The following is a 26,445-nucleotide window of genomic DNA, read 5'->3' as shown; positions in this document are numbered from 1 at the left end:
TCTTACGTCAACATATCGCCACAGACCGTCGTATCTCTGCGCGCTTGGCCGGAAGTGTGCTGAATGGGACGAGGTCGGTACTTTCAACCAATCTAGAGGATAATTCAGTTAAAAACCAATCTCTCATAGCAACCCGGATTGTATATTAGTCTCGGGATCTCATAAGCTGGAGGAATCTTTGTCTGATGGAAAGTGAGTGAAACGGAACAATATTGAAAGTTTTTAGTTTTCTTCCTGATTATCTAGTCGAATCTGTACGTGTAATTTATATTATCAGATGATGCATAGCATATGTCATTACGTCTTAAATGTCTTTAGATATATCAGTTTAATATATATATATATATATATATATATATATATATATATATATATATATATATATATATATATATACACGCTACTATTATTACTATTTTAAATATTATTTCTGTCGATGATATAGTATCGGCGGATTCTTTATGCTGGTAACGGTAATCAACAGTGAGCTACAGATTATTATCCCCCTTTCAGATAAACAGCCAGGTGTCGTTTCATCAGCAAGAAAACCATGTCTAACTGGCAGCGTAAGGAAATTGAAAAACATCGCAGCTGATTTGCATAATTTTATTTTTAAATGGGAACGACTAAATGACGAAGGCTTTTCGATCGCAAGTCAAATTGTAAACTTGGAAATAAGTAAAAGGTACGTATGATGCGTTTTCACTCATGAAATAGCAAAGATAGTCTTTCTCACTAAAATGTCCTTGGATAGTGCTGTCAGTGTTTGAACAATTCAAATGTCTGAGATGTTGATATCCTAGATAGCAGATTCAAAACGCATCACACATTATTTCCTTTCAGGTTATTAAGTTTGTGTCATAAATCTAAATTTTTTTCCCACCATGTAGACCATTAAGACACGAAATACTGTTATATTTATAAGCAGATACTGCAATACACTCTATTTTATATCAAGTTTAGTGTTAGTATGTATTAAGATGCTTGGTAGTGGCATACAGGTTTGGCATACAGTCAGTATCAATGCCAGGACTTACTATGAAAATTATTCTTATTGCTTCAGTTTTTGTGAAATATAACAGCACCTTAGCAATCTTCACAATCTCCTTTAAAATGAAATGTAATATGTGACTAAATGATTGAAAAACAAAAGTGAATGAATATACAGTTTATGACTCAGTGGGTTAGGCCTACGTGACTGTGATTGGAAGGTCACTGGTTTGAATCCCTTCCTTGGCAAGATAGTCACGTATAGAGCTGTGAGATATGACGATATACACTCACCTAAAGGATTATTAGAAACACCATACTAATACGGTGTTTGACCCCCTTTCGCCTTTAGAACTGCCTTAATTCTACGTGGCATTGATTCAACAAGGTGCTGAAAGCATTCTTTAGAAATGTTGGCCCATATTGATAGGATAGCATCTTGCAGTTGATGGAGATTTGTGGGATGCATATCCAGGGCACGAAGCTCCCGTTCCACCACACCCCAAAGATGCTCTATTGGGTTGAGATCTGGTGACTGTGGGGGCCATTTTAGTACAGTGAACTCATTGTCATGTTCAAGAAACCAATTTGAAATGATTCGAGCTTTGTGACATGGTGCATTATCCTGCTGGAAGTAGCCATCAGAGGATGGGTACATGGTGGTCATAAAGGGGTGGACATGGTCAGAAGCAATGCTCAGGTAGGCCGTGGCATTTAAACGGTGCCCAATTGGCACTAAGGGGCCTAAAGTGTGCCAAGAAAACATCCCCCACACCATTACACCACCACCACCAGCCTGCACAGTGGTAACAAGGCATGATGGATCCATGTTCTCATTCTGTTTACGCCAAATTCTGACTCTACCATTTGAATGTCTCAAAAGAAATCGAGACTCATCAGACCAGGCAACATTTTTACAGTCTTCAACTGTCCAATTTTGGTGAGCTCGTGCAAATTGTAGCCTCTTTTTCCTATTTGCAGTGGAGATGAGTGGTACCCGGTGGGGTCTTCTGCTGTTGTAGCCCATCCGCCTCAAGGTTGTGCGTGTTGTGGCTTCACAAATGCTTTGCTGCATACCTCGGTTGTAACGAGTGGTTATTTCAGTCAAAGTTGCTCTTCTATCAGCTTGAATCAGTCGGCCCATTCTCCTCTGACCTCTAGCATCAACAAGGCATTTTCGCCCACAGGACTGCCGCATACTGGATGTTTTTCCCTTTGCACACCATTCTTTGTAAACCCTAGAAATGGTTGTGCGTGAAAATCCCAGTAACTGAGCAGATTGTGAAATCCGGCCCGTCTGGCACCAACAACCATGCCATGCTCAAAATTGCTTAAATCACCGTTCTTTCCCATTCTGACATTCAGTTTGGAGTTCAGGAGATTGTCTTGACCAGGACCACACCCCTAAATGCATTGAAGCAACTGCCATGTGATTGGTTGATTAGATAATTGGATTAATGAGAAATTGAACAGGTGTTCCTAATAATCCTTTAGGTGAGTGTATATCAGAAGGCAAAATAAAAATTTATATTACGTTCTATCGTTTATTTTATGGTGTCGCAAAATACAGCAAGGTAAAGTTAGTTTTAGCCTATATTCAACATTCACTTGACATTCGAAATACAAACCTATTACGCGCTTCAACAATTTGAGTGGATGATGTCAATTCAACTGCAGCATAAAGACTACTGTGCTTCATGTGCCGCAGGACTTGTTCTTGAAATATTCCTCTTGTACAGTCTTTTTAGAATTAAGAATATTGTATGCATACATATAAAGCTATTGTGCACTGTGTTCAAATTTAGAGAGAGGCTACATTTTTATTGCAGAAGAAGCCTACAAATCCAGAATCGGAGTATCTGGCTGATATTCTGGGCTAGTGGAGATCGGGCTGGAATGGTGGGGATCGCTTTCAAGCAGCAGGTTAAATGAACCTTAAGTAGTGCAAAGAAATACAGTGGTACCTTGGTTCTCGAACTTAATCCGTTCCGGACTCTGGATCGAATCCTAAAAAGTTCGAGTTCTGATTGAATTTTTCCCATAAGAAATAATGGAAAACCAATTAATTGGTTCCCGGCCCCCCAAAATTACACCTAAATATTATTATTATTTTTTTTTTTAGCATTTAAACACAAAATGAACAGGATAAAACAAGAAGAGAATTTTTTTCTTAATGGCTTCCAAAACGAAAGATCTTATCCCAACATTACCCCTGTCCTGCCCTGATCGTCCGTTCCTTCCGTGTGCCACGCCCCCTCCTTAACTTTGTGTGGGATCCCCATGTGATCAGCTGTTTCTGGTTGTTGTCATTAGTCCTCTGTATTAAGTCCGCATTTCAGTTTGTTTCCCCAGTCCGGTCATTGGGTGCGTTCGACTTGTTTACAGCGCTGGCTTAAAGCAACGCATTCTGATCCTGACGCAATGCATTATGGTTAGATGCATTGCGACCTCTCACCCGGCTGCACAAATTGGAACCGCCTCCGTGACAACACACCTTTGCTCTTAATGGCTGAAGAGTTTAGTTACACGCATGACGTTTGTATCCCAGGCAGTTCCGATGCGTAATCTGCTATTTCTCCCGAATATCACGTTAAGCAGTGAGAACTGGTTTCCCACTTAATTTACCTGGTAAAATAAAGTTTAAATAAATTACATAAATGCTCTAATAGTACACGTAAGTTAGTGGTTTATTTATTGTTAGTTACTGTAATGTTGTGCTGCTTTATTTGGTTAATCGTCCAGTCTGTGAAGAAGGCATTCAAGTAAGAATTGCATTGTAGTATGACGCATTTCCTGGCGCGTACAATTTATATTAGGTCAGCATTCACGGTTCGACTTCTGATATTCAGATCGAGTTCTAGGTCAAACTGGTTTGTTCGACTTTCAAGAAATTCGAGTTCTAGTGAGTTCGAGAACCGAGGTATCACTGTACTAATGGGATTAGGCTGGTCATGAATGCTGTGAAAGGAAGTGGTACAAATCGGGCACCGCTGTAAAATTTGCCTTGAACTGTAATGTTCATTAATCACAATCGAAGGAAAATGTTCAGTTAATTGAGATCTTGATTTGAGGTCATACCGCCCAGCCCTCTACTGTTGTATTTGAAGTTGTTTTGCATTGTTTAAGCGCTGTCTTAGTTTTTTTGAGGAGGAAGATTATTTGGAGTATGGTATTTTTTACTCATGTTCAGCTGTGCAGCTGTTAAATAAAACTTTAGCGGTATGACTCAACTTTTTTTTTTTTCATGTTCAACAGAAAACAAAAATTGGGGGAAAATGTAGTATTGAATTGGGATATTCATAAAATCGCAATACATATTGAATCAGCAACTAGGTATCATGGTAATATCATATCGGGAGGTCACTGGTGATTCCCATCCTTACTAAGAGGGTCATCCCATCAGCCTTCCATCCCATCTGAACAACCTGACGAATGTCTATCCATGTTGGCAGTTAGACTGTGTTTAAAAGATATTTCAAGATATTTCAGGTTAGAGCCAAAAACTGTCAAGCCTAAGAAATTCTTGTCTGATTTTGATTGCAGACCTCCTTCAAATTTCTAGTTTGAATCCTTTATTTTGTAATAGTTTTCACTGATGAAATATAGCCGCAGAAAAAAACAGCCCACAGCACAATTTTTTGGTTCACTTATTTATCAATTTGTGTGTGTACGTCATTGAATAATACATATTTTTTGCCAAAATGCAGCCTGGTACTTCTCTGTTTCTCATTAATGAAGGGCTTCTTCCTTGCTTTATGGGACTTCAGTCCTGCTTCTAGGAGCGTGTTATGAACTGTCCTAGCAGTGCACTTCACACTTGCACTTAATGTTTCTCATTCTGTAGCTCACTTGATGTCATCCTCCAATTCATGAGAAACTGTTGGATAAATTAACGGTCATCTGTAGCTTTAGAATGTCACTTCCATCCATTCCCTGGCTGGTTTGTGGTCATTCCCTGTGTCTCCTACTTCATCTTATACTTGTGTACTACTATCTTAGACATTTTGAAACTGGACACAGCCTACTGCTCAGCATAGCCTTCTGCCAGCAGAACCATGATTTGACCAGGATTTTAAAATGCAGATTTGTTTAAAAATAGAGTGGTCTCAATTTTTTTTCTTCGACTGTATGATTAAATATCACTTCATGTTGGAATAACTTAAAATTCATAGTTCGCCAACTACAAAAATATCAGTTGTTCTCTAATTTTGATCACTTTGTATGTGAAAATCATTCCAATGTCCCTGTACTTGTACTTCAGCAAATGGCAAATAAAGCAGAATTTCATTAGAACACCATGCTGGTTTCATGAAGATAAAACAGTTAAACAGTAAAACCCAAAAAACGTTATTCAGGTGCAGATGTGTGTCATACTTCCACAAAAATCAAATAATTTTCTATGCATTTTTGAAAAAGGTCAGAAAAGAAGTCACATATTAAATTGGATTGTGAAAACAGAGTCAACATTGAGCATTCAGAAAATGAAGCAGAACTTGATTCAGACATGGAGGATGGATGCACTGCACTTTTGGCCATTTTGGGGAAAATGGTGAGTTAAAACAATCATAACCATTTTAATTGTGATGCAAAGAATTAATTTGAAATGTCTTTCCCTCTCAAATTTAGACTCATCTTGTATCTAAAATGGAGAAGATGTCCTGTTGTACTAAAGGAATTTGTGCCCTTCACACATACCAGGAAGGACCATCAGGAACACAGTCACTACTGTTCCAGACTTGGCCTGTGACACATTTTGGTGAGCACCTGATACAGAATGATTAAAAAGACAGAAGTATCCAAGAAAGATGTTTTATACAGTAGATTGAACATATACATTTATACACAAATTGCTTACATATGTTAAACCTAAACCAAAAAAATTAAATGTTTACAACAACATATAACTAATGCAGAAGCTTAGAAAATAACCTTTTGGATTCACATTTCTAGAGCTGTTTATCTGAATCCCAGCCCAGCTCTGAAAGGATTTGATTTTTTTTTAAATTGAATGCTTTTTAGTCATTTGTTTTTATTGAATTGTGATAATTGTGATTTAACTTTGCTCAAAATCTTGTACATTTGTAGTTCTCTATTTGTGTTTCTAATGTTATACATTTTGTACATTATCTTATTGCATTTTTCAGTCTTTGTCATATGAATAATTGTTTTATCTGCCATATTTTATTTCATAAAAATACTGATCAAAAGACCCTTATTAAAATTGCCCAATATTATAGTAGACAATTTCAGTTGAGTCATATTTTAAAGACTGTCACTATTTCATGCAGTATAGCTATAGTGCACAATAACATACGGCTTACATTAAATCAGTCTTTTGATATGGTTTTAGGTAAGCTATTGTTACAAAATACTCAGTATTATAAAATACAGTTGCCATTTATGACTCTCTTGAATGCAAGTCCTTGGTATCGAGTAAAATCATGATGCTTGCAGTTTTATTTACATTTGGCAGATTTTCTCCAAAATGACATACAGGTCGTTGTGTACAAGAAGTGCATGAAATGACACAACATCAATAAGCGCATAACTGATGCGTACAGTATGTCTAATGCAGCATCACTACCTATGCATTACACTAAAACTACAATACACTATGAAGCAGAATCCAGAATATGGAAACACTGTATATTAAGACATAGTGCTGAAGTAAATCTGGTTTGATCAAAAGTCAGCATTCTCATTATCACACAGCCTGTGGAGGATCTTCTGAGGATCCTAAGTAAATATATATATATATAAAAAATATGTTGCAGGGAGGGGTGTTTACGATAGCACTGTAGTTTTGCAATGTCACAATGTTGGGCCAGGCATGTTTTTTTTTTTTTTTGTGAATTTAGATAATAGAACTGTGCACTCCCCTATTGTATTGGCATTTTATCAAAGCACTGATACCTTTATTAAATGGTGACAACAGGGTTGTGAAAAGTTTAAATAAAAACAATATGCATAAACTTTTTACAAAGTGAACATTTGAGCTCTAACAACAGAAATGTACATATCATTGGGCACAAAACTATTCCCAAAGGAGCCAGTCCAGTATGTTACCATATTGCATCTTCATTCCCAAAATAAAAGTAATAGTTATAATACATTACTAACAATACAACAACTAAAAATGATTCTTAAAAGTAATGTGTGATATACGTATGTCATATAACATTAAATTTTCCTGGAGAGAAGATTAAGCAAATATGGCAAAGAAAACTAAAGTGAATCTGCTCTATATTAGTACACATTAGGTGAAAACAAACAATGCATTCTTTTATAGCAATATGTCGCAATATGAAATAAAACATTCCATGATTCTATGAAAAGTGCAGATGAAGTCTTCGATGACTGACACAATGTTCTTTGATTAAAATAAAGAAAATGATTTGTTCTGTAACACTCCAGTTTAAGATTCCAGCTGCTCTGCTACTAAACTTTATTGACAAAACATATGGCATCGAGTGGGTTGTTAAATATACCTGACACAACTATTCACACTTTTTTTTTGTAATGATCAAGTCAGTAATTGATACAGTGATGACCACAGTTTGAAGACAAAACTGGTTTTGTTTTCATTTAGCTTTGTTGGGTAATTTTGGGTTGCACAAACAATGTTTCATTTTTACAAGTTGACAATCTCAGCACATCTGTGCAAGATTTCACCTATCTGGATCATGATATTTGTACAAACCAGTCTGTTAAAAATGTTTGCATCAGGTTCCTCTGTTTTGTTACCTGATGGCATCCATCCGCTGCATAGGCAGATGCTGAACTTCATTTCCATAGTGATTAGGTTAGATTAGATTACTTAGGTTAGATTAGGTTGCTTGAATCATCATAACTCATAGCAAAGTTTAGGCCATAGAAATCATTACAGAAATAAAACACTTTTTAAAATGTCTAGCCAAAGCTTACAATTCTGTTAGGTAGAAAAATCATTAAACTACAAAGGTTGTGGAAAGGCTTAAAGCAGGGGTGGTCACTCTTATGCACAAAGGGCCAGTGTGTATGTATGTTTTTTGGATAACCTTTAGGTCAGCTGTTCAAACCGAGGGGTGAGGACTCTTCAGCCAATCAGTCCTCTAATTAGTAATCTATTTAGGGAGTTGCAGCGAAAACCCAAAACACTGTTGCCCTTTCTGGATAAGATTGGGCACCCCTGGCTTGAAGGTTGATTGTTATTTTTAGTTGATTAACCTGAGAGGAATAATTTCACAATTGGAATAGTGTCTTACTAACGAATATGATCTGAAGACCACATCAAAGTAGAATTTATATTGTTATATGGCCTCAATGTGTACAACCGATTTTTTTCCCTTCAATTTCATATGGTCACAACATTTGAATAGTAACATGCAGGAAACCTTTCACATTTATTGTAGTGAACTTTTTGGGTAGAAACCAAAAGCACAGTGTATACGTGTGCAAGTAATGGACAATGATCTGCTATTCCAGAAGCAGAAACAAAGAAAGCTTATTACTCCAAAACGGAAGTGTACAATGTTTCCAACATTAGTAAATAAGAGCATGTATGATATTAAATGAGGCAAATTTTTCCTCTTTCACAAAAGTATTTTTTGTTGCCATAAACCAGGGGTGGGGAACCTGTTCCATGGAGGGCCGGTGTGGGTGCAGATTTTTGAGATGACCTCTCAATCAGCCAATAATAAAGCAGTGGTTCTCAACTCCAGTCCTGGGGACCCACTGTTATTGGCTGATTGAGAGGCCATCTCAAAAACCTGCATCCACCCCTGCCATATACGATGGCTGTAGATAGCTTATTGCGTCTGCTGGCAGTTCAAGAGATCATAGGCCTTATTAGCTCAAACGACTTTTTGTATAAATGACACGCCATAAAAGGTTATGATAATGTATGGTTATGTGTCATACAATGAATGCATATATTTCATCATTCAGGTTGACTACTAGTTGAAGGTTTTCCCTTATTTAAACAAGGCATAATTAAGACTGTAGCTAGAAACAACTCATCCGTCTGTCTTCTGTGTATTCTGGTCAGGGTCATGGGGTCTGGAACAAAACCCAGGCAGCGTGGACCATGAGGCTGGGCTACCAAGCCAGTGTTAAATGCAGCTGACTTTATATGCAAAACATGTACAGTTGTGTTTAGGTCATCAGGTTATAGAGCACAGAATCCACATACTATTTTTTCCCCTGGCATTAAGTTCATCTTATTTAAATGTTATACTGTAAATGGTTACCCAAAGTATTAATTGAAGGTTGATGCTAAGAATGGAAAAGAGTTATGCTGAAGATGAAGCTCAGAGGTTTGTGATATTTGATCCATTTTTTAAAACTGTAATTTAATAAACAGCAATCCCTCCTTCCCTATCTTTACATGCTTTGTCTTTTGGGATTTAGGATTTCTGCATGCTAATAATACTCATGTGACCCATCCCAGTATGAATGCTGTTGAGTTCAATGAACTGCAGGGCAAACATTTTAATTTTCTCATTTCTTTTTCAGATGATATATCATCAAAGCTCTTTGATGCCTACAAGCAAGAACTAGCCCTGAAGCAGATAGTTGTTAATGAAATTGCGCATATATCTGACCCAAATCTCTCTTTGGTATTTCTCTCATCCTGGCTCTATCAGCCCTATATAGAGGACATTAATAAAGTCTTGCTTGAGAGTTTGCTTCTGGAAACAGGACACAGAATGCTGACATGAACTTCCACAACATACTTTGAGGAATGGTTGGAGGAGTTTGTTCCTAAGATTAATATCAACAATAAAGAAAATGTATGCTTTTGTAGTTGTTAACACTTTTCTAATATTGTTTACATTTACCAAGTAATATGGTCAGAAATTGTGTATATTAAGATGAACATTTTACACAGGTTGTTAAATTTCCTTTCAGTGTGTAAAGTACAACAAATTAACTGATGTTAGGAAAAACATTTGTAATCAAGTAGTAAAATAGCACAGGTATTTTTTTTTCCCTCAAAATAAAATTTCTTTGAAACTCCTTTTCATTTACATTCAGACAAATGCATACAGAATGCTATACAGATAATATTGAAAAACCATTTTGAAAGTAAATTGTACAAATTTACAAAAAATGCAGATCTATAAAATCACAGAACAAAATTGTGGGCGCAGATATAGGCAAGATGTCAATGATGAGTCTCAGGGACTAGGATGCCTTCTGTCTGGCCATTTTCAATGCCCAGCAAAGCTTGCACCGTCTCCAGTGGTACTTCCTCTGGGGCACGGATATGCATGGTGGTACCACTGGAGTCAGTGACAATAACAATACGGTCAGAGGCAAGGCTTCCTTCAGAGTGCTGCATAATGAGGCCATTTTCTGTATGTATAAGGATCTGCTCATGGTCATGTTTCTGACTTGCTTCTGCCAGTTGGAATTCCACTGTGCCTCCTAAAGATATGCTGCTTCCTAAGCTGCAGTCCTGCTCCAGGCCATTTACAGTCTCAGTAGGTTGCTGAGGTTCTTGATCATTACTCCTGTACGAGTGGTCCAAAGGGATGACATCTGTGCTTAGTGTCTGCTGAAGATGGCTCATGTGAGCTGCAACATCAGACTCATTCAAAACCTCAGAGGTGTCCATGTCAAGACCACTTTGGCCTTTTTCAGTTACAACTGAGATGAGTTGTGGAGGGCTTGTATTTACACTTGAGTTGTCTATCTTGCTTGATGGATTCTCAGTCTCTGTGGTACTGGGCAGATGTTCCTCAACCAAGACCTCTTCTGTAAAGTCTGTCTCAAAGGTAGTGAAAACCACTTCAGGCTTGGGGGTTTCAGTTTCCATCTGTGTCTCTATCATTTGGGCCTGTTGGGGGTCCATGACTTGCAGCTGGCTCTCTTTTGATTCTGTGACTGTTAGTCTCTCTCCAGTGTTCGCCTTCTTGATCTCCAGGTGATTATGTATAACAGACGCCTTGGCTTCTAATGCGGGAGTCAGAAATCCATTCATTGCCAAGTCTGTATCTGTAGAGAGCGAGAGTCCATAAACATTGGTAATGCAACCCTCCCCCCTTATATGTAAGCTAGGCTATCATTTAGAAACCAGTAAAGTAAAACAATATTTTTAATCTGGTGTACTTAAATTCTTCTATTAATTTCTTTTAACCTTTTTCTGGTGCCCCAGACAGCTCATCCACAGCAACATCCGGAATCATGTTCTCATTCAGGCAGACACCATTGCTTTCTATAGTAGCCTTTTCCAATTTGAATCTTTTAGCTGGGGGCAAAGTCTTGAATTCCTAAGAAAGAAAAAAAGAATTGCATATATTATTGCAATGGCCTGGCAACAATTCTAAGCAACAATTTTCCACCCATCCAGTGAAGTCTAAAATACATCTAGCTAGACTGTACATGACATGAATTAAGCTTATCTCCTAGCTGGGCTACTATAGGTATCTGCACACTAGCTATTCACTATACTATACTAGACTGTACATCCATCCATCCATCCATTTTCTGAAACCACTTATCCTATTCAGGGTCGCATGGGGGTCTGGAGCCTATCCCAGAGGCTATGTGCGCAAGGCAGGGAACAACCCAGGATGCGGCACCAACCCATTGCAAGACACACTTACACACACACACACACACACACACCCCTATGGGTACTTTTGGTAACTCCAATTAGCTTCAGTATGTTTTTGGACAGTGGGGGAAAACAGGAGTCCCTGGAGGAAACCCCATGATGACACAGGGAGAACATGCATATTCCACACACATGGAACCCTGGCAAAGACTACACTGTAGTTACACATTTACTGACATTCAGGCATATACTACAGGCAATTCAAAGATGTCAAATATGAGCTTAATCTCATGTGTTTGTGGGAGTAAACCAGAACAACATGGGAGGAACACGCATACCTACGTACGTACAGTATGTACACGCACACACATACACACACACACACACGAGAGGTGCGATTCAAACCCCTAACACTAGAGGAGTGAGGCAAGAGAGCTACACCTAAAATAAAATTTGTCTTTGAAAATTTAGGTAGGACAATGCAAACAGGCATTACATTTAACTATATATCAGTGCTGTCAGAGATGACAGCATTGTATTTCCTGGACAGCCCCCTCACTTGCTCCAGCCATATAAACTGTGCTCATCCCACACTCGCCAACCTGCCCAATTTTTAGAAGTACTGGATGGATCACCTGGAAATATCAGAGTTAATAAATGTGTTTTTACCTCAATGTCCAAGTCCTTGTTGTGATATGTAGGTCTGAACATATACTTTTTCATTTTTTTTGCACATTCCACTTGCATGACAATTTGCAGAATCTTTCCATACCAATTAGATGGTTACTTGTATTCCTTTATGCTTTGATGTCCATCTTTGAAAAGGTCATTTATATTATATAATTATATAATGTTTTTTCTTCATGTGCACAATGAACATCTAACACATTTATATTTAACTGATGCTAGTAACCAAAAAAGGCTTACAGTAGAGTTAAAGTTTGTGATTATGAAACAATCAAGCTCATTATCATGTGGTCAGATAATACGAAGTGGTGTCACATATTGGTTCAAAATGGGACACAGCATTTTATTTTTCAATTTTGGATGATTGCGCAATATATGGGACAGGTATCCCCAGAGGGGGGGGGGGGGGGGGGGGGGGAAACTGAACACAAAAAAGCATTCTAATGGAAATTTTCCACTGCCACCAAGAACCGAACCGTACCCGCGTCAATCACCGTGACACGGTCCTGCTTACTAGCAGGACTGAAAGTGTGATCAAACTGAGCTGGTTGCATCATCACCATCTGAATGGTCGAAATGCAGATACCGGCATTCTGTACATGGATTATTGTAAGGAATACATGGTATAAATACAGCTCTAGAAAAGAGACACCACTTCACATAAAAAAAAATAATAAATCTGCATTTAGTTTAATCCTGGTTCTGCTGACAGAAGGCTACACTGAGTGGCACATTGTTTCCAGGCTCAAAATTTGTATGACAGCAGTACACAAGAACGAGGGGGTATAGAAGCAACTGGGAACGACCAAAACCAGCCATGTAGTGAGTGGAAACTACTTTCTAATGGCACAGATGGCCGTCAACTTATCCAACAGTTTCTTATGAATCAGGGGATGACATCAAGTGACCTTCAAAAACAATGGGAAACATTAAGTGCAGGTGTGAAGTGCACTGCAAAGACAATTTGTAACAGGCTTCTAGAAGTAAGACTGAAGACTCATAAAGCAAGGGAAGTTCTGCAGTAGAAAACCAACGTGAGCGGGAACTGTGCTGTAACTTTTCTCCCTTCACAGTATGACTCGGGTACGGGCAGGTTCCTGTAGGCCAGTGGAAAAGTGCCATTTGCAGTGTATACAAGGGATTAGCTATAATCAACAAAAACAGTATTTACAAGTATTTAACTCTTTCACTTAGAGTATACTTTCCTTGCCCACAAAACAGCAAATAGTACTGGCGAACAAATGACTATCTGGCCTGATGGCTGAACTCACATTCTAAATGGTTAAATGGGGTTCTCCTTTTCAGACACACACAGACACACAGTTGACAGCGAAGCCTGGGGTCCGAGTGCAGGGTCAGGCCATTTATACATTCGCCCCTGAAGCACTTTGTGTAACTTGTCATAATGTAATTAGCTTGACCAGATCAGTGCCTGTTCTTTTATGTGCCACAATTGAATAGACTAGACTGGACCAGGGTAAAGTCACACAAATTTTCCCACAATAAGTTTCGCTAAGTGCCCTACAATACATTTCAACAACAGGCTACCGGACCGCTATGGATGCGGAATTTGACAAATGTTTAGGCTAGTGATCTAAATTCAATATGAACTTTATTATAAAAAATTCACACCCTACAGCTTTAGAATGACTGACCTGTAGAATGTTTCTAGGGATTTTGCAAAAAGAACCACAGAATAAAGTTTACATAGCAGATGGTTGTGTTCACATGATTGCAGCTGCAGGCTATATTTTCATTACTGGTTGGCTATGTCTTGCAGTTCCAATTTTGCTGCCCATTGTTGTTGTGGTTACGATCTTGGATCTGATCAAGTGTACATTTTTAGGTGTACATTTTCATCCATATAATGTTTTATGTGAAGCAGTAATAAGAGCCAACACAACACATTTACAAGTTCAAATGTTGTTCTAATTAAAAAAATTTACAAGTTCAAATGTTGTCTGATTTCATCCCTCCCTTTGTAGCCACTCCAATATAGGTAATATTTTCATCTGTGGCATCCATACAAAGCCTCTGTAAAGTCTGCGAACTTTTTGACTTATAGTCTTAAAGGGATCAAGTGTCAATTTTGGGAGTTTGTGTCAAAATTTTATCAGGTTTAGTTCCTCACTCATCCAATGCCTGTACAAAGATCTGTCAAATGGGTTATGAGTTATCGCTTTACATATCAAGAGTCTGAGGCAGCAGGTGATCAGAGCTAAAACCATGTGTTTTCCCCAGTGGCCAGGGAATACAATTATTGCCCAATAACACAGGACAATAAACCAAACAGATCTCACCTGTGGATCAGTTAGTTCCACATCAGCCAGAGGTCCGGGATCATTGTGGATACCAAAGTGATCCTGTGCCATCTTCTTCACTTGACGATGCAGTTGCTCAAACTCCCGGTACACATCAGAAAAATGAGGCTTAGAGGGGCAACCTTTCTCCACCTTAGATGACAAAATGGCATAAAGTAGTTCTTCATTTAGAGTTAAGTATACCAAGACCATTAAAGGGCAACAAATGTACACAGCACAAAAGCAGAGATCAAAGCTGAAGAACAGCAAATAGATGTCTGCAGAAACATAGGATCTTTTTCAGAGAAGTCAATACTTTCCACTGACATTATTAATTCTAATCATTATATATAAACATTGAGGAAAAGTACACAATCTAAATTTCAAGGGTATTTAGAGGGGACATGAAACACTAGATGTAGTTGTATTTACAAGAGGGATTCCCACTCTAAAAATCCTTATAGATTTAACATTGTTAAACTGGAATAAAAATAATAAGGAATCCAAGTTAGATTTTTCAGGCAAGTGTAGCACCATCTTGTCCTAGCATAGGATGTGACATCATCAGATTGGTTGGCTTGGAATTCCTACAGTTGTGGCCAAAAGTTCTGAGAATGACACAAATATTAATTTTCACCAAGTATGCTGGCTCAGTTTTTATGATGATAATTTGCATATACTTCAGAATGTTATGATGAGTGATCATTGCAATTAATTGCAAAGTCCCTCTTTGCCATGAACTTAATCCCCAAAAAACCATTTCTACTGCATTTCAGCCCTGCCAAAAAAAGGACCTGCTGACATCATTTCAGTGATTCTCTCATTAACACAGGTGACAAGGACAAGGCTGGAGATCACTGGAAGCTTTAAAAATATGGTGGTGCTTGAAATCATTGTTCTTCTTCTGTTAACCAAGGTTACCTGCAAGGAAACATGTGCAGTTGTATTAGGATGAATTCACGGAAGATTACATCACCCACGTGGCATGGAATTAATCCTTTTATTATAATATTCTGGGAAGTTGTAATTGTGGATTAATTCTGATCGCATGTGGACTGATCATCCTGAAATTCAGATCAATTGTCCATGATTCACCACGAATGTTACTAGACTGCACGAACACGTTATTTACCGATCCCCTGTAAAAAAAAAAAAAACCCTATTTCACCATGAATAACTTGGGCTCATAAAAAGAAGCCAGGATGCTCATCTGGGCCGTTAGATCGGCAAGCAGAATGTTTATCTTGGTTTCGGGAGATGGGGGGGGGTCGGTATACAGCACCCTATATTGTCTTTAAGGGGGTAGGGAGGCATGGCGCAATTAAGGATATCTGGCGCAAGGATGCCTATCTTATCGCAAGCAGCATCATTCGGACAAAAGGGGGAATTTGATAACATATTGCCTGGGGGGGAAGGGGTGAGCCTGGCCAGCTTACCCCCTGCCCACATGCAACACTAAATTTAGTATAAAGGAAGGGGGAGATTCCAGTACTGACCGGAGCTCAGCCGTGGGATAAAGCGCGCATCGCCCGGCACTTTCTCGGAACTCACGTGTTGGTCTCCTGCCAGGACTGAAAGGGCTCCCCAGTCCGTGTGTGAAGGTGGGTGATGATAGCACGTCCGAGTGTAAATAGCTTTGCAACTGCTTATGCCTTTCATTGATTCTTGTGAGTAATTATTGCCGCTTGTGATAAACTTCTTTTATGTTTCCTTGCTTCTTTTATATTTCATTGCTTCTTTTCTACATATATTTTTGTACCTTTGCATCTATTATTATTAGCTATAATATATATACACTATTTGATACCCATTGTAGTACGAGGTTATTTTGCATTGCTTTCAATATGATAGCTTGGTATTGATATTAATGCGAGATTATTTTGTATTACTTATTAAAGTGTTTTTGAGTGAACCTAAGTGTGCCTGTTTGTTCCTTCGAGAGCCCTATATCCCTCTCTCATCCATTTTAATACAGCAGTCATCACTGCTTTGCACAAAAATGGCTTCACAGGCAAGGGCATTGCTGCTAGTAAGACTGCACATAAATCAACCAATTTATCGGATCATCAAGAACTTCAAGGAGAGAGGTGCAATTGTTGTGAAGGCGGCTTCAGGGTGCCCAAGAAGTCCAGCTGCAGGATCGGGGCACCATCAGTGCAGAGCTTGTTCAAGAATCACAGCAGGCAGGTGTGAGTACATCTGCATGCACAGTGAGCCAAAGACTTTTGAAGGATCGCCTGGTGTTGAAAAGGGCAGCAAAGAAGCTACTTCTCTCCAAGAAAAACATCAGGGACAGACTGATATTCTGAAAAAGGTACATGGGTTGGGGTAAAGTAATTTTCTCTGATGAATCCCCTTTCGAATTGTTTGGGGTATCTGGAAATAGATTGTCCGGAGAAGAAAAGGTGAGCCCTACCATCAATCCTGTGTCATGCCAACACAAAAGCATTCTGAGACCATTCATGTGTCGGGTTGCTTCTCAGCTAAGGGAATGAGTTCACTCACAATTTTGCCTAAGAACACAGTCATGAATAAAGAATGGTACCAAAACATCCTCCGAGAGAAACTTCCCCCAACCATCCAAGAACAGTTTGGTGATGAACAATGCCTTTTCCAGCATGATGGAGCACCCTGCCATAAGGAAAAGTGATAACTAAGTGGCTCAGGGAACAAAACATCGACATTTTGGGTCCATGGCCAGGAAACTCCCCAGACCTTAATACCATTGAGAACAAAAGAAATTTACAAATGAGAGGAGGCCATTCAGCCCATCAAGCTCATTTGGGAAGTTGTTCAAATCTTATCTAGCTCTGATTTAAAGGACCCCAGGGTTTTAGCTTGCGCTACACTAGCAGGAAGACTATTCCATACTCCAACTCCTACTCCAAATGCTTCCTCAAATTCATTTTAAAATGTTCTCCCGCTAATTTCCACTTATGGCCACGAGTTCTAGTATTTAAACTAGAACTTGTGGTTAATCCTCACGAGGCAGGTGGACAAACAAAAACCCACAATTCTCAATTCTCAAAAAGTATTCAATGGGGAATCCCCCAGTAAGGAAAATATTAAAGAAGCACCCAGGCTGCTTAGTTTATAGTTTTTTGTAAAAGTAGCATATTAGTGGTAGGTGTTCCCCAGGGTTCCCGCTCCCGCTCGTCACTCTCGTCATTGACTAAAACGGAACCCATGGAGACGAAGAAAAACGGCATGAAATCGTCACTCTGGCGAATTCAATTTTCAAATGACGAATTTTGAATTTTTGAAAAGTTGAATTTCATTTTTTCCCAATTTTCAACCGTAGCACCCATAGGGCCTAATCAAAACTGGTCCGGCGCCCCGGACACAGGATCGTCGATCATCCATGTCAAATGAGCATGGGCCATTTTAAAAGTAGCATCGATCGGTGTGGGGACATTCTAAAACGCTTAATGTGGTTTAATGTACCAAGACAGCGACCAATAATCACCAAATTTCGCACACACACATCTGGTCATAAACACTTTCACCTGACAAGAAATCTAAACCGAAATGCTAAGAATAAGGACTTTATACTATGTTAAGCGTTTTCCTCTCCATTGACACCCATTATAAGCAGAAGGCTTAATGTAAAATAAAGTCCATATTCCTTGTATTTCGGTTTAGATTTTTTGTCAGGTGAAAGTGTTTATGACCAGATATACAGTATGTGTGAGAAATTTGGTGATTTTTGGTGGCTGTCTTGGTACTTTAAGTTACATTAAGCCTTTTGAATCTGTAAACACAAAATGAATAGGATAAAACAAGAAAAGCATTTTTTTCTTAATGGCTTCCAAAACGATGAAGATCTTTTTTTGGTCTGGGAACACTCAAAAATGTTTCCTGTTTAAATTAATGCTAATTGCTTCTTCACAGAGGTTTCATAAGAATACTCTAATGAATCTGTAATACTATAGATGCCACACCAAAATCTTACTCAAGTGAAAGTCATCCATTGAAAGAGTACTCAAAAGTAAAAATACGTATTTTAAAAATACGTTTTCAAAATACTTAATTATCCAAAAGTAAAGAACACTACACATTAAAATCTAATGATCTTACAAAAGCAACCTATCCTTCTAAATTCACTCAAGTTCCTTGAATACAGAACTATAAGTTACTGTGCATCACAATAAGGAAAACTAATAAGTAGTTATTTTCTTATTTACCAAATAGGCTGTTTGCAGGTAACTTGGTCACAGCTGGTAGCCACTGCAGTGCCAGTTGTGATGTTGGGCTAGCACTAGGCCTGTGCAATATGACATTATCAGTAATCGACATCAGACTAGTAAAGCCAGTGCTGGTATCTGACAGTGACTAACTGGCGATTATTGGTTTAGTCGGTAGGGATAGGAATCACCAGTGACCTCCCGATGCGGTACTATCATGATACCTAGGTGCCGATTCCATATGTATTACGATTCTGTGAATACCCCGATTCAATACTACATTTTTCCCCCAATTGTTTTTTGTTCTTTAGAATTTTAAAATCGGGTCCAAATGTTAAAAAAAAAAAAAGTTGAGTCATACCACTAACGTTTTATTCAATAGCTGCACAGCTGAATTGAACATGAATAAACGTAGCATACTCCAAATATTTTTCCTCCTCAACAAACCAAAGGCAGCATTTAAACAATGCAAAACAACTTCAAATACAACAGTATAAAATTTACGTTAAAATTAGAAGTTAGCAGCAAATGTAGTGCTTTGCTATCATGGCATAAACTTCTCTGAGCTTTTATGCTTCCCCACTGCCTTGTCTATTGCAGGATGATGTTTAGCAACATGTCCCTGTATGTTCGTAGTATTATCACAATACTTAACTTTCACAGGACAAAGTTTGCATACAGCATGGATCTGTCTAACACCTCTTTACCATTTAAATTTTGAAATTCAAAGTGAAAGATAAACTGAGATAAACTTAAAGAGAAAATAACTGGCTCCTGCTGCCTGTCAATGTGGGAACAGTTTAGAGTGCACCACCTGTAGGATCATAAAGGAACTGCAACATTTTCCCACCTTAAATCCAAACATATACAAGTTATAAATTAATTTAAAAATCGATTTCAGAGTTAGTGTGGCGATACATGAACTGCCACACAAAAAAAATCACAATACATAACTGACTAAATCCCCACCCCCCATGTCTATTAGTCAGGGAGGTAGGCTTAGGCAACAGAAAGATTTATGATTTAGCTTTCAGATCAGTTTTCTAGCCTACTTTTCTGAGGCAGTTTAAAAAAAACACATTTGTATAATCTTTTTAACTGCTTATATGGTATGAGAAGGTATAATTGTACATAAATGTCAGTCATAATGGGGATACATGGCTAAAGATGACCACATATTTCAAACAAAATCAACAGAAACAGCAATATGCTATTGTATGAACGGTGATCACCGGTTCAACGCACTGCTTGTGTAGGGCCTCCAAGGTAAACATTCTTCTGTTCTGATCTTGTGTAATCACACCTTTTGCAAACATGTCCACTCTTTTCTGTTTGCAGTAATGTTATTATGCCGGGGGGGGGGGGGGGGGGGGCAGTTGATCTTGGACCCCCAGAGGTTTTTTTCTCCTTACTTGGGAGTTTTCGGTTCCTCTACTCCGTTGTCTTCTGGCTTTCTTTATTTAATTTCTTTCCTTCCTTTTTCCCCATTCTGTATCTCACTTTAATGATGTTTTATGTATCACGCATCCATGTAAAGCGCTTTGGGACAACTCTGTTGTGAAAGGCACTATATAAAAATAAATTCAATTGAACTGAATTGAATCTTGCCCACTGTCCATAACAGTGGTGACAATGTGATGCCACGGGGTTGGTCAGCAAGAGTAATTATGCAGTTACTGGCATGCTTTGTATCACACCCCACATATCTTAAATAGTGTAAATTATATGTGTATTCATGCATTTATGTTGTAAATAGTAAATGTTGTAACTTTCGAATGCCTGTGTTTACTTAGGCTACGTTCACACTGCCAGCCGCATCGTTCAATTCCGATTTTTTTCTCAGATCCGATTTGTCTATTTTGACGGTTCACATTTATAACTACAAGTGACCTGTATCTGATTGTAATGTGAACGCATCGGTCCTCCGAAACGTCACGCATGTGCACATTGATACGTTATTACACGGGTAAAAAGCTGGTCGTAAAATTGTCACGCTGTGCGGCCATGAACGCTGCGTTGATTCGAATCTTTTGCCTCCTTAAACTTTGACTTCAGGCTCTTTATCTTTCTTTGGCACTGTAGCCACGTTCGTTTGTGTCCGCGCTGTGCCATTTCATTGGCAATTATTTCAAATACTACTCTATTACGATAGGTTCCTTCCAGTTTAGCTCGAACAGATTAATTTCCCCAAATATCAATTAAATCCCCGACTTCGCCATCCTTCCACTGACTTATCGCAGCTCTCCTCCATTTTTACCTTCCCGCGCTGCCGGTGCAGGGAAGCGTATAAGCAAAAAGCCACATGAATTCCGATCTGAGCGTTCACATTCAGGTCGCATGGCCGCGAATCTGATACGTATGAGATTTAGTACCACATATGAAAGTGACACAAATCTGATTTGAAAAGATCAGATTTGCATGTCCACACAGCCTTGAAAAGATCAGATCTGTGTCACATTAAGGCAAAAAAAATCCGATTTGAATCACTTCAGCACGGCAATGTGAACGTAGCCTTAGTGTGTAACCCTGAGTGTTGTATAAATTATTGGTTTCCTTGTCTGTGCTGCTGCTAGTATTAGACCAGTAGTGGCTGTTAATAGAGAGATCAACTTCTATTTTAAAAAGGCTATCGTCTCCTTTATTAAAATGACTCATGCACTTGTCACAAGACATTTATTTATTATTTGTATTATCATTATCATTATTATTATTAGTAATAGTAATAATAATAACAACAACAATCATAATAATTACAATAATAATAATATATACTTTATTGATCCCTGTATGGAAATTCTCTTCACACCTCCACCAACTTGCTCTATATAGGTGAGAGCAAGCTGGCAGTGAAGGGGAGCCACCTGCCTTGCTCAAGGACCCGCAGACGTGCCGAGGCTGGGCTCGAACCGGCAACCTTTTGATCACCGGAACAGAGACTTAGCCCACTGAGCCCCAAACTGCCCCTTAGCCCCACACTGCCCCCTATACACACTGTATGTGGGTCTGCCGCATCAAAGATTCTGTGCCTTCGAGGGTTGTGGTGTGGCATAGAACAGATGAAGTGTCATTATGTATGTGACAGATCGTTCTTGCCAGTGTTTAGTTTTTAGTTTTGTCTGGATGTTTGGAGTATGCAGCTACTTTTATTGCTGTCACTCCCCGACAACAACTTCTTCTTTATTCCCATTAGTTTTGGTAAAATAAACTCAATTCAACATTAGAAGTAAATAAAATAAATACCAGTGATCAATTATGGTTGTTTATGTTACAGGTTCACATGTTGCATTGTGCGTAATGTGAATCTTGCCTTCTGTTGGTCACTAAGGCTGCATAGCCATGAGTTATTCCAGCTGCTAGTGCAGTTGAATACATTCACAGAAATACATATAGTATAATTTCCAAAGCGCAGTTTTGTCTTTTTACAAGTACCCGGGTAAATTTAATCCCTGCCTCTCATGTATGTTAATACTTTTTTTAACTGGGTGAGTAATGATGGTCTCGTGCAGAATGTATCAGAGTAAAACGTCATAATTTGCCTTAGAAATTAGGGCTGCACGATATATCGTTTCAGCATCGTCATTGCGATGTACGCACATGCAATAGTCACATCGCAGGATGTGCAATGTTAAGTAACGCAAATTAAATTAAGCGGCGTGGACAACGCTTTTGGTGTTTTTGCTGAACTAACAAATGTCACACTGTTCTTATTCTTAAACAATCCACAAAAGTCTGTCTAACATAATTTAAATCAATTTAAAGGTTTTTGGATACGGAGTCGACACGCAGCTTTGCACCGGCAGCTAACAAACATGTCGATCACAGAACGAACCACCAAGCACAAACATTCTAACCATTTAACCCAGCGTTATTTTGTCACTCATGTTAAGTCTCATATGCGATAAGCTTCCATAGTTTAATGTTCATGCTCTGTTTAGTACTGATTAAGTTATCATTACCATTATATTTGAGCTAAATCAGGTCAATCTTTCTAGAATGATTCATTATACCAATAGAGCAGCGGTCACTAACAGGCGGACCGCGCCGGACCCGGACCCAGAAGCTGTCCCATACGGACCTGGACCGATAGCCAAAACAGAAAGTTATGATTTAAAACCTGATGGGGCCCTTCTATTTTAACCGCCACAGCTTTTGTAGTCTTTTCGGTAGTGGTTTAGCACTAGAACTGCCGCTTCCCACACCAATGCACGTCAAACGCCTCTAACTGCGAGGCGTAGTTCGGCGTATGCAGCCCTTTGTCTGCGCTAATGTGCCATTAGTGTTAATAACAGCAGCAAAGCGACCAAAAAGCCGTAATGTTCCTAACAGAGTGGCTGCTTAATAACAGCAGCGAAGCGAACACCCGCAACCAAAAATCCGTAATGTTCCTAAGAGAGTGGCTGGTCTGTCCTGAAATCATATAGCTGAAAAGTTTTCAAATACAGTATGTATTATATAACATGTTGGATAAATAGACATAGTTTATTGGTGATTTCATGTTCGTGGAAGTTTCCGCTTTTTAACATATGTATAAAGTAATATTATCTGTTATATAGATCAACTCAGGTGAAACAAAAATTGTACGTTATCAGCATCTGGCACGCCACTCATGATTTCAGACTTGCGCAGGAAATCTTACGGCAAATCTATATTATTCCATTATAAACCTAAAATGAGCTACGTCAAAAGTGTGTTTACATGGTTAAATACAAAAGCATACTATTTACAAGGTAAGAACTGTTACATGTGTGTTCAGACATCTCGAATTGAATTGCACTGAATTAATTTGATTTGACAGTCAGGTACTGATTACATGCAATGTTGATACAACTGATATGCTACTTAAATATACATCACACTAAATAGTTAGACATTATGATCTTCCGGACCTTTGCTTCAAGAAATTTTCTCTAACTGGACCTCTTTAAATTTTAGTTGAATACCCCTGCAATAGAGCTATTGAACTAATTAGAATTTTTTAAATCCCAATATCGCAATATATATCACAGAAAGAATAAATATTGCAATGTGATTTATTCCCAATATCGTGCAGCCCTATTATAAATGTGGCAAAGTAATTGTGAAAGTAAAGTACAAATCCTGAAAAAACTTCCCTATATAACGTAGTATTATGACATATAACTGCTTCTATCTTATACTTATAGCAAAAAAGAAAAAAGAATGGACAGGGCCACACATTGAAATATATGAAGTAAAAGTTCAATGTGTTACCTTCATAAGCAGGAACTCCCATACTGTCATCACTTTAGCCAAGCGAGGAAGCACCATCTCCACAAGCTCTTCATTATTGCACTGCTGCAATACCTTAAAAAGTAAAACAGAAAACAATTACCAGCAGTGCAAAATTGCATTTTTTATGTTTATTAGCTTACGTATTTAGTTCAGGCAACAATTTTAATCGTTACAATAAAGCCATTGATCTAGGAGGAGCTATATTTGACAAGACATTTTGAAAGACGATGCTTTTTGTATCCGACCTCAGGAAAAACCCAGTTTATACTCTGGCACAGGTACAATTTAAAATTAATCCATGCTGGATGACCAACCCGATCTCACGAATTTTCGTGCAGCCATCACGACATACTGTAAAATCTATTTAAACATGCTGGGGTAACGTTTCCCCTCCCTATGTGTTTTAATGGGCAGTGCCTAATACCGCCACTATGAGCGCTAACTGGTGACTAAGGGACGGGAAAGTCATGCATGGCCAGAATCATATTTTGTTTGTGATCTGATAACGCTTTCCATAACGTGTGACGCGACCTTGCAAAACAGCGCTTGGATTTTAGTTCTGTTGCATGAATGAGTTAGTGTATGGAGGGAAATCCCGGACATTATTCAAAAGGAATTATTAACAGAAGTAAAATCCTATTTTTATTATGATGGACCCTATAGTAACTTAACAAGCAATTAATAAAACAACTTGCTTATCCTACATTGGTTCGGGGTGGCATAGAGCTGGGTGGTATGACCAAAAATTTATATCACGGTATTTTTCAAAGTTATATCGGGTTCACGGTATACGATGGTATTTTTTTTTTGTATGATTGGGCGTTTACCACATTTTATAGGATTTTACAAGACACATTTTTGTATTGTTCCCACATTAATTATTATTATTTTATTATTAGCCATTGTGCCTATCCGCTACCTTAATGATAACAGACGGCTAACGTGTTTGTTGGCCAACTACTTTGGATTTCCTTTTCTTAGAAGGAAACTGCATTGCCTGGTTTTTATTGCAAAGGCTTTAATGGGCAAATTACCTCAGTACATATGTAGTTTGCTGACATTCCGCACTAATACATACAGTACCTGTTCATCAGTTAAACTTCTCCTTCAGTCTCCCACCACACGCACAGAACTGAGGAAATCCACCTTTTGTTCTTATACACCACGAGTGGAATATATTACAAAATATATTGAATTTAGACTCCTTGCCTTCTCTGAATGCGTTTTAAAAAAACAAACTCTGAGCTTAAAGAACAGTGTCATTGTTTCATATAAATTAATTTTATTCCAGGTATTTTTGGAGAGTTTGAGTATTTGTATGTGTTTTAGTTTGTGTTAATATTAATCATCTCAGTGTGTACATATATGAAACTTTTGTCTTATTTTTCTTATTTGTTGCTTGTTCCTAGAAGAAGAGATATTGTATCTCAATAGAACCTTCCTGGTAAATAAAGGATAAATAAAATAAATGGCTAATGTTAAGGAGTGCGCCGGCCAAGTTAACATTTTTGATAAGTGTTTAATAGGTCAGTGTTGCTGGAACGCCAGCTTTACAGACCTCACGAAATTTCTTATAAAGACCAGATGCTTTACCAGGTTTGACGCGATACATGACTTCGTCGCCATAACTTTGTAGCACTGTTTGCATAGAGGCTTATCCTTAGCCTTTCCATGTTCGTCTGCAAAATGCTTCCAAATGGCACTTTTGCGTTTTTTTTTGTTGTTTTTTTTTTTTTTAAATAAAGCAGCTTGTGAAGTTCCTTCAACTGCAGCATATGCCATGTTCGGCCAATTCGGTATGTGTGTGTTAATCAGCGGGAATGCGTTCAGCAGATATTGAGGGGAGGGGCAGCACGAGTGTGTTCGTGTGCGTGCGTGCATCTGTGCCTGTGCTGTGTGAAATACGGCGAATGAAGCGAAAAACGCACTGTTGGTATCAATAATGGTGAAAATGAGTATCTAATCAGATACTAATTTTTAATATCGATTAGTATCTCAGAATCGATTTTTGACAACCCCAGTGTCTCATTTTATATATATATATATATATATACACACACGCACACACACACATACACACACACACACACTCACTCACCTAAAGGATTATTAGGAACACCATACTAATACGGTGTTTGACCCCCTTTCGCCTTCAGAACTGCCTTAATTCTACGTGGCATTGATTCAACAAGGTGCTGAAAGCATTCTTTAGAAATGTTGGCCCATATTGATAGGATAGCATCTTGCAGTTGATGGAGATTTGTGGGATACACATCCAGGGCACGAAGCTCCCGTTCAACCACATCCCAAAGATGCTCTATTGGGTTGAGATCTGGTGACTGTGGGGGCCATTTTAGTACAGTGAACTCATTGTCACGTTCAAGAAACCAATTTGAAATGATTCGAGCTTTGTGACATGGTGCATTATCCTGCTGGAAGTAGCCATCAGAGGATGGGTACATGGTGGTCATAAAGGGATGGACATGGTCAGAAA

The 26,445-nt window shown here is 38.5% G+C and overlaps 2 protein-coding genes across 4 annotated transcripts in view; one reads left to right on the top strand and one right to left on the bottom strand.

Moving 5' to 3' along the window:
• The first annotated feature begins 11 nt into the window (after positions 1 to 11).
• On the top strand, positions 12 to 9,988 carry LOC140577523 (cyclin-dependent kinase 2-interacting protein-like). 2 transcript variants are annotated; one of them, XM_072698949.1, is made up of 5 exons: positions 12 to 192; positions 514 to 685; positions 5,407 to 5,539; positions 5,689 to 5,746; positions 9,484 to 9,988. In XM_072698949.1, the coding sequence occupies exons 1-5, from the start codon at positions 186 to 188 to the stop codon at positions 9,687 to 9,689; spliced, it is 576 nt and encodes a 191-aa protein (XP_072555050.1). In that variant the 5' UTR covers positions 12 to 185; the 3' UTR covers positions 9,690 to 9,988. The 2 variants fall into 2 exon arrangements, with proteins under 2 accessions (XP_072555050.1, XP_072555049.1); XM_072698948.1 differs by having other exon boundaries at positions 16 to 192; positions 5,617 to 5,746.
• The window catches only part of znf839 (zinc finger protein 839), a 39,126-nt gene continuing 18,464 nt past the window's right edge, over positions 5,784 to 26,445 (bottom strand). For both annotated transcript variants that reach the window (XM_023799065.2, XM_023799064.2), the window contains exons 5-8: positions 23,931 to 24,023; positions 14,518 to 14,670; positions 11,111 to 11,243; positions 5,784 to 10,968 (exon numbers count right to left, since the gene is read on the bottom strand). In XM_023799065.2, the coding sequence (XP_023654833.2) occupies positions 10,136 to 10,968; positions 11,111 to 11,243; positions 14,518 to 14,670; positions 23,931 to 24,023 (1,212 nt within the window). In that variant the 3' untranslated portion in view covers positions 5,784 to 10,135. The remainder of the gene's footprint in view (positions 10,969 to 11,110; positions 11,244 to 14,517; positions 14,671 to 23,930; positions 24,024 to 26,445) is intronic.

The sequence above is a fragment of the Paramormyrops kingsleyae genome, chromosome 14 (assembly GCF_048594095.1).
Source record: "Paramormyrops kingsleyae isolate MSU_618 chromosome 14, PKINGS_0.4, whole genome shotgun sequence".
Lineage (NCBI taxonomy): Eukaryota > Metazoa > Chordata > Actinopteri > Osteoglossiformes > Mormyridae > Paramormyrops > Paramormyrops kingsleyae.
This window is presented reverse-complemented; position numbering and strand designations above follow the sequence as displayed.

What these genes read in the sequence shown, in the direction of transcription:
- LOC140577523 (XM_072698948.1), top strand. An exon ending in AACTTGGAAATAAGTAAAAG is followed by an intron (nt 686 to 5,406) that starts GTACGTATGATG and finishes TTTTTGAAAAAG; the next exon opens with GTCAGAAAAGAAGTCACATA. An exon ending in TGGCCATTTTGGGGAAAATG is followed by an intron (nt 5,540 to 5,616) that starts GTGAGTTAAAAC and finishes TCTCAAATTTAG; the next exon opens with ACTCATCTTGTATCTAAAAT.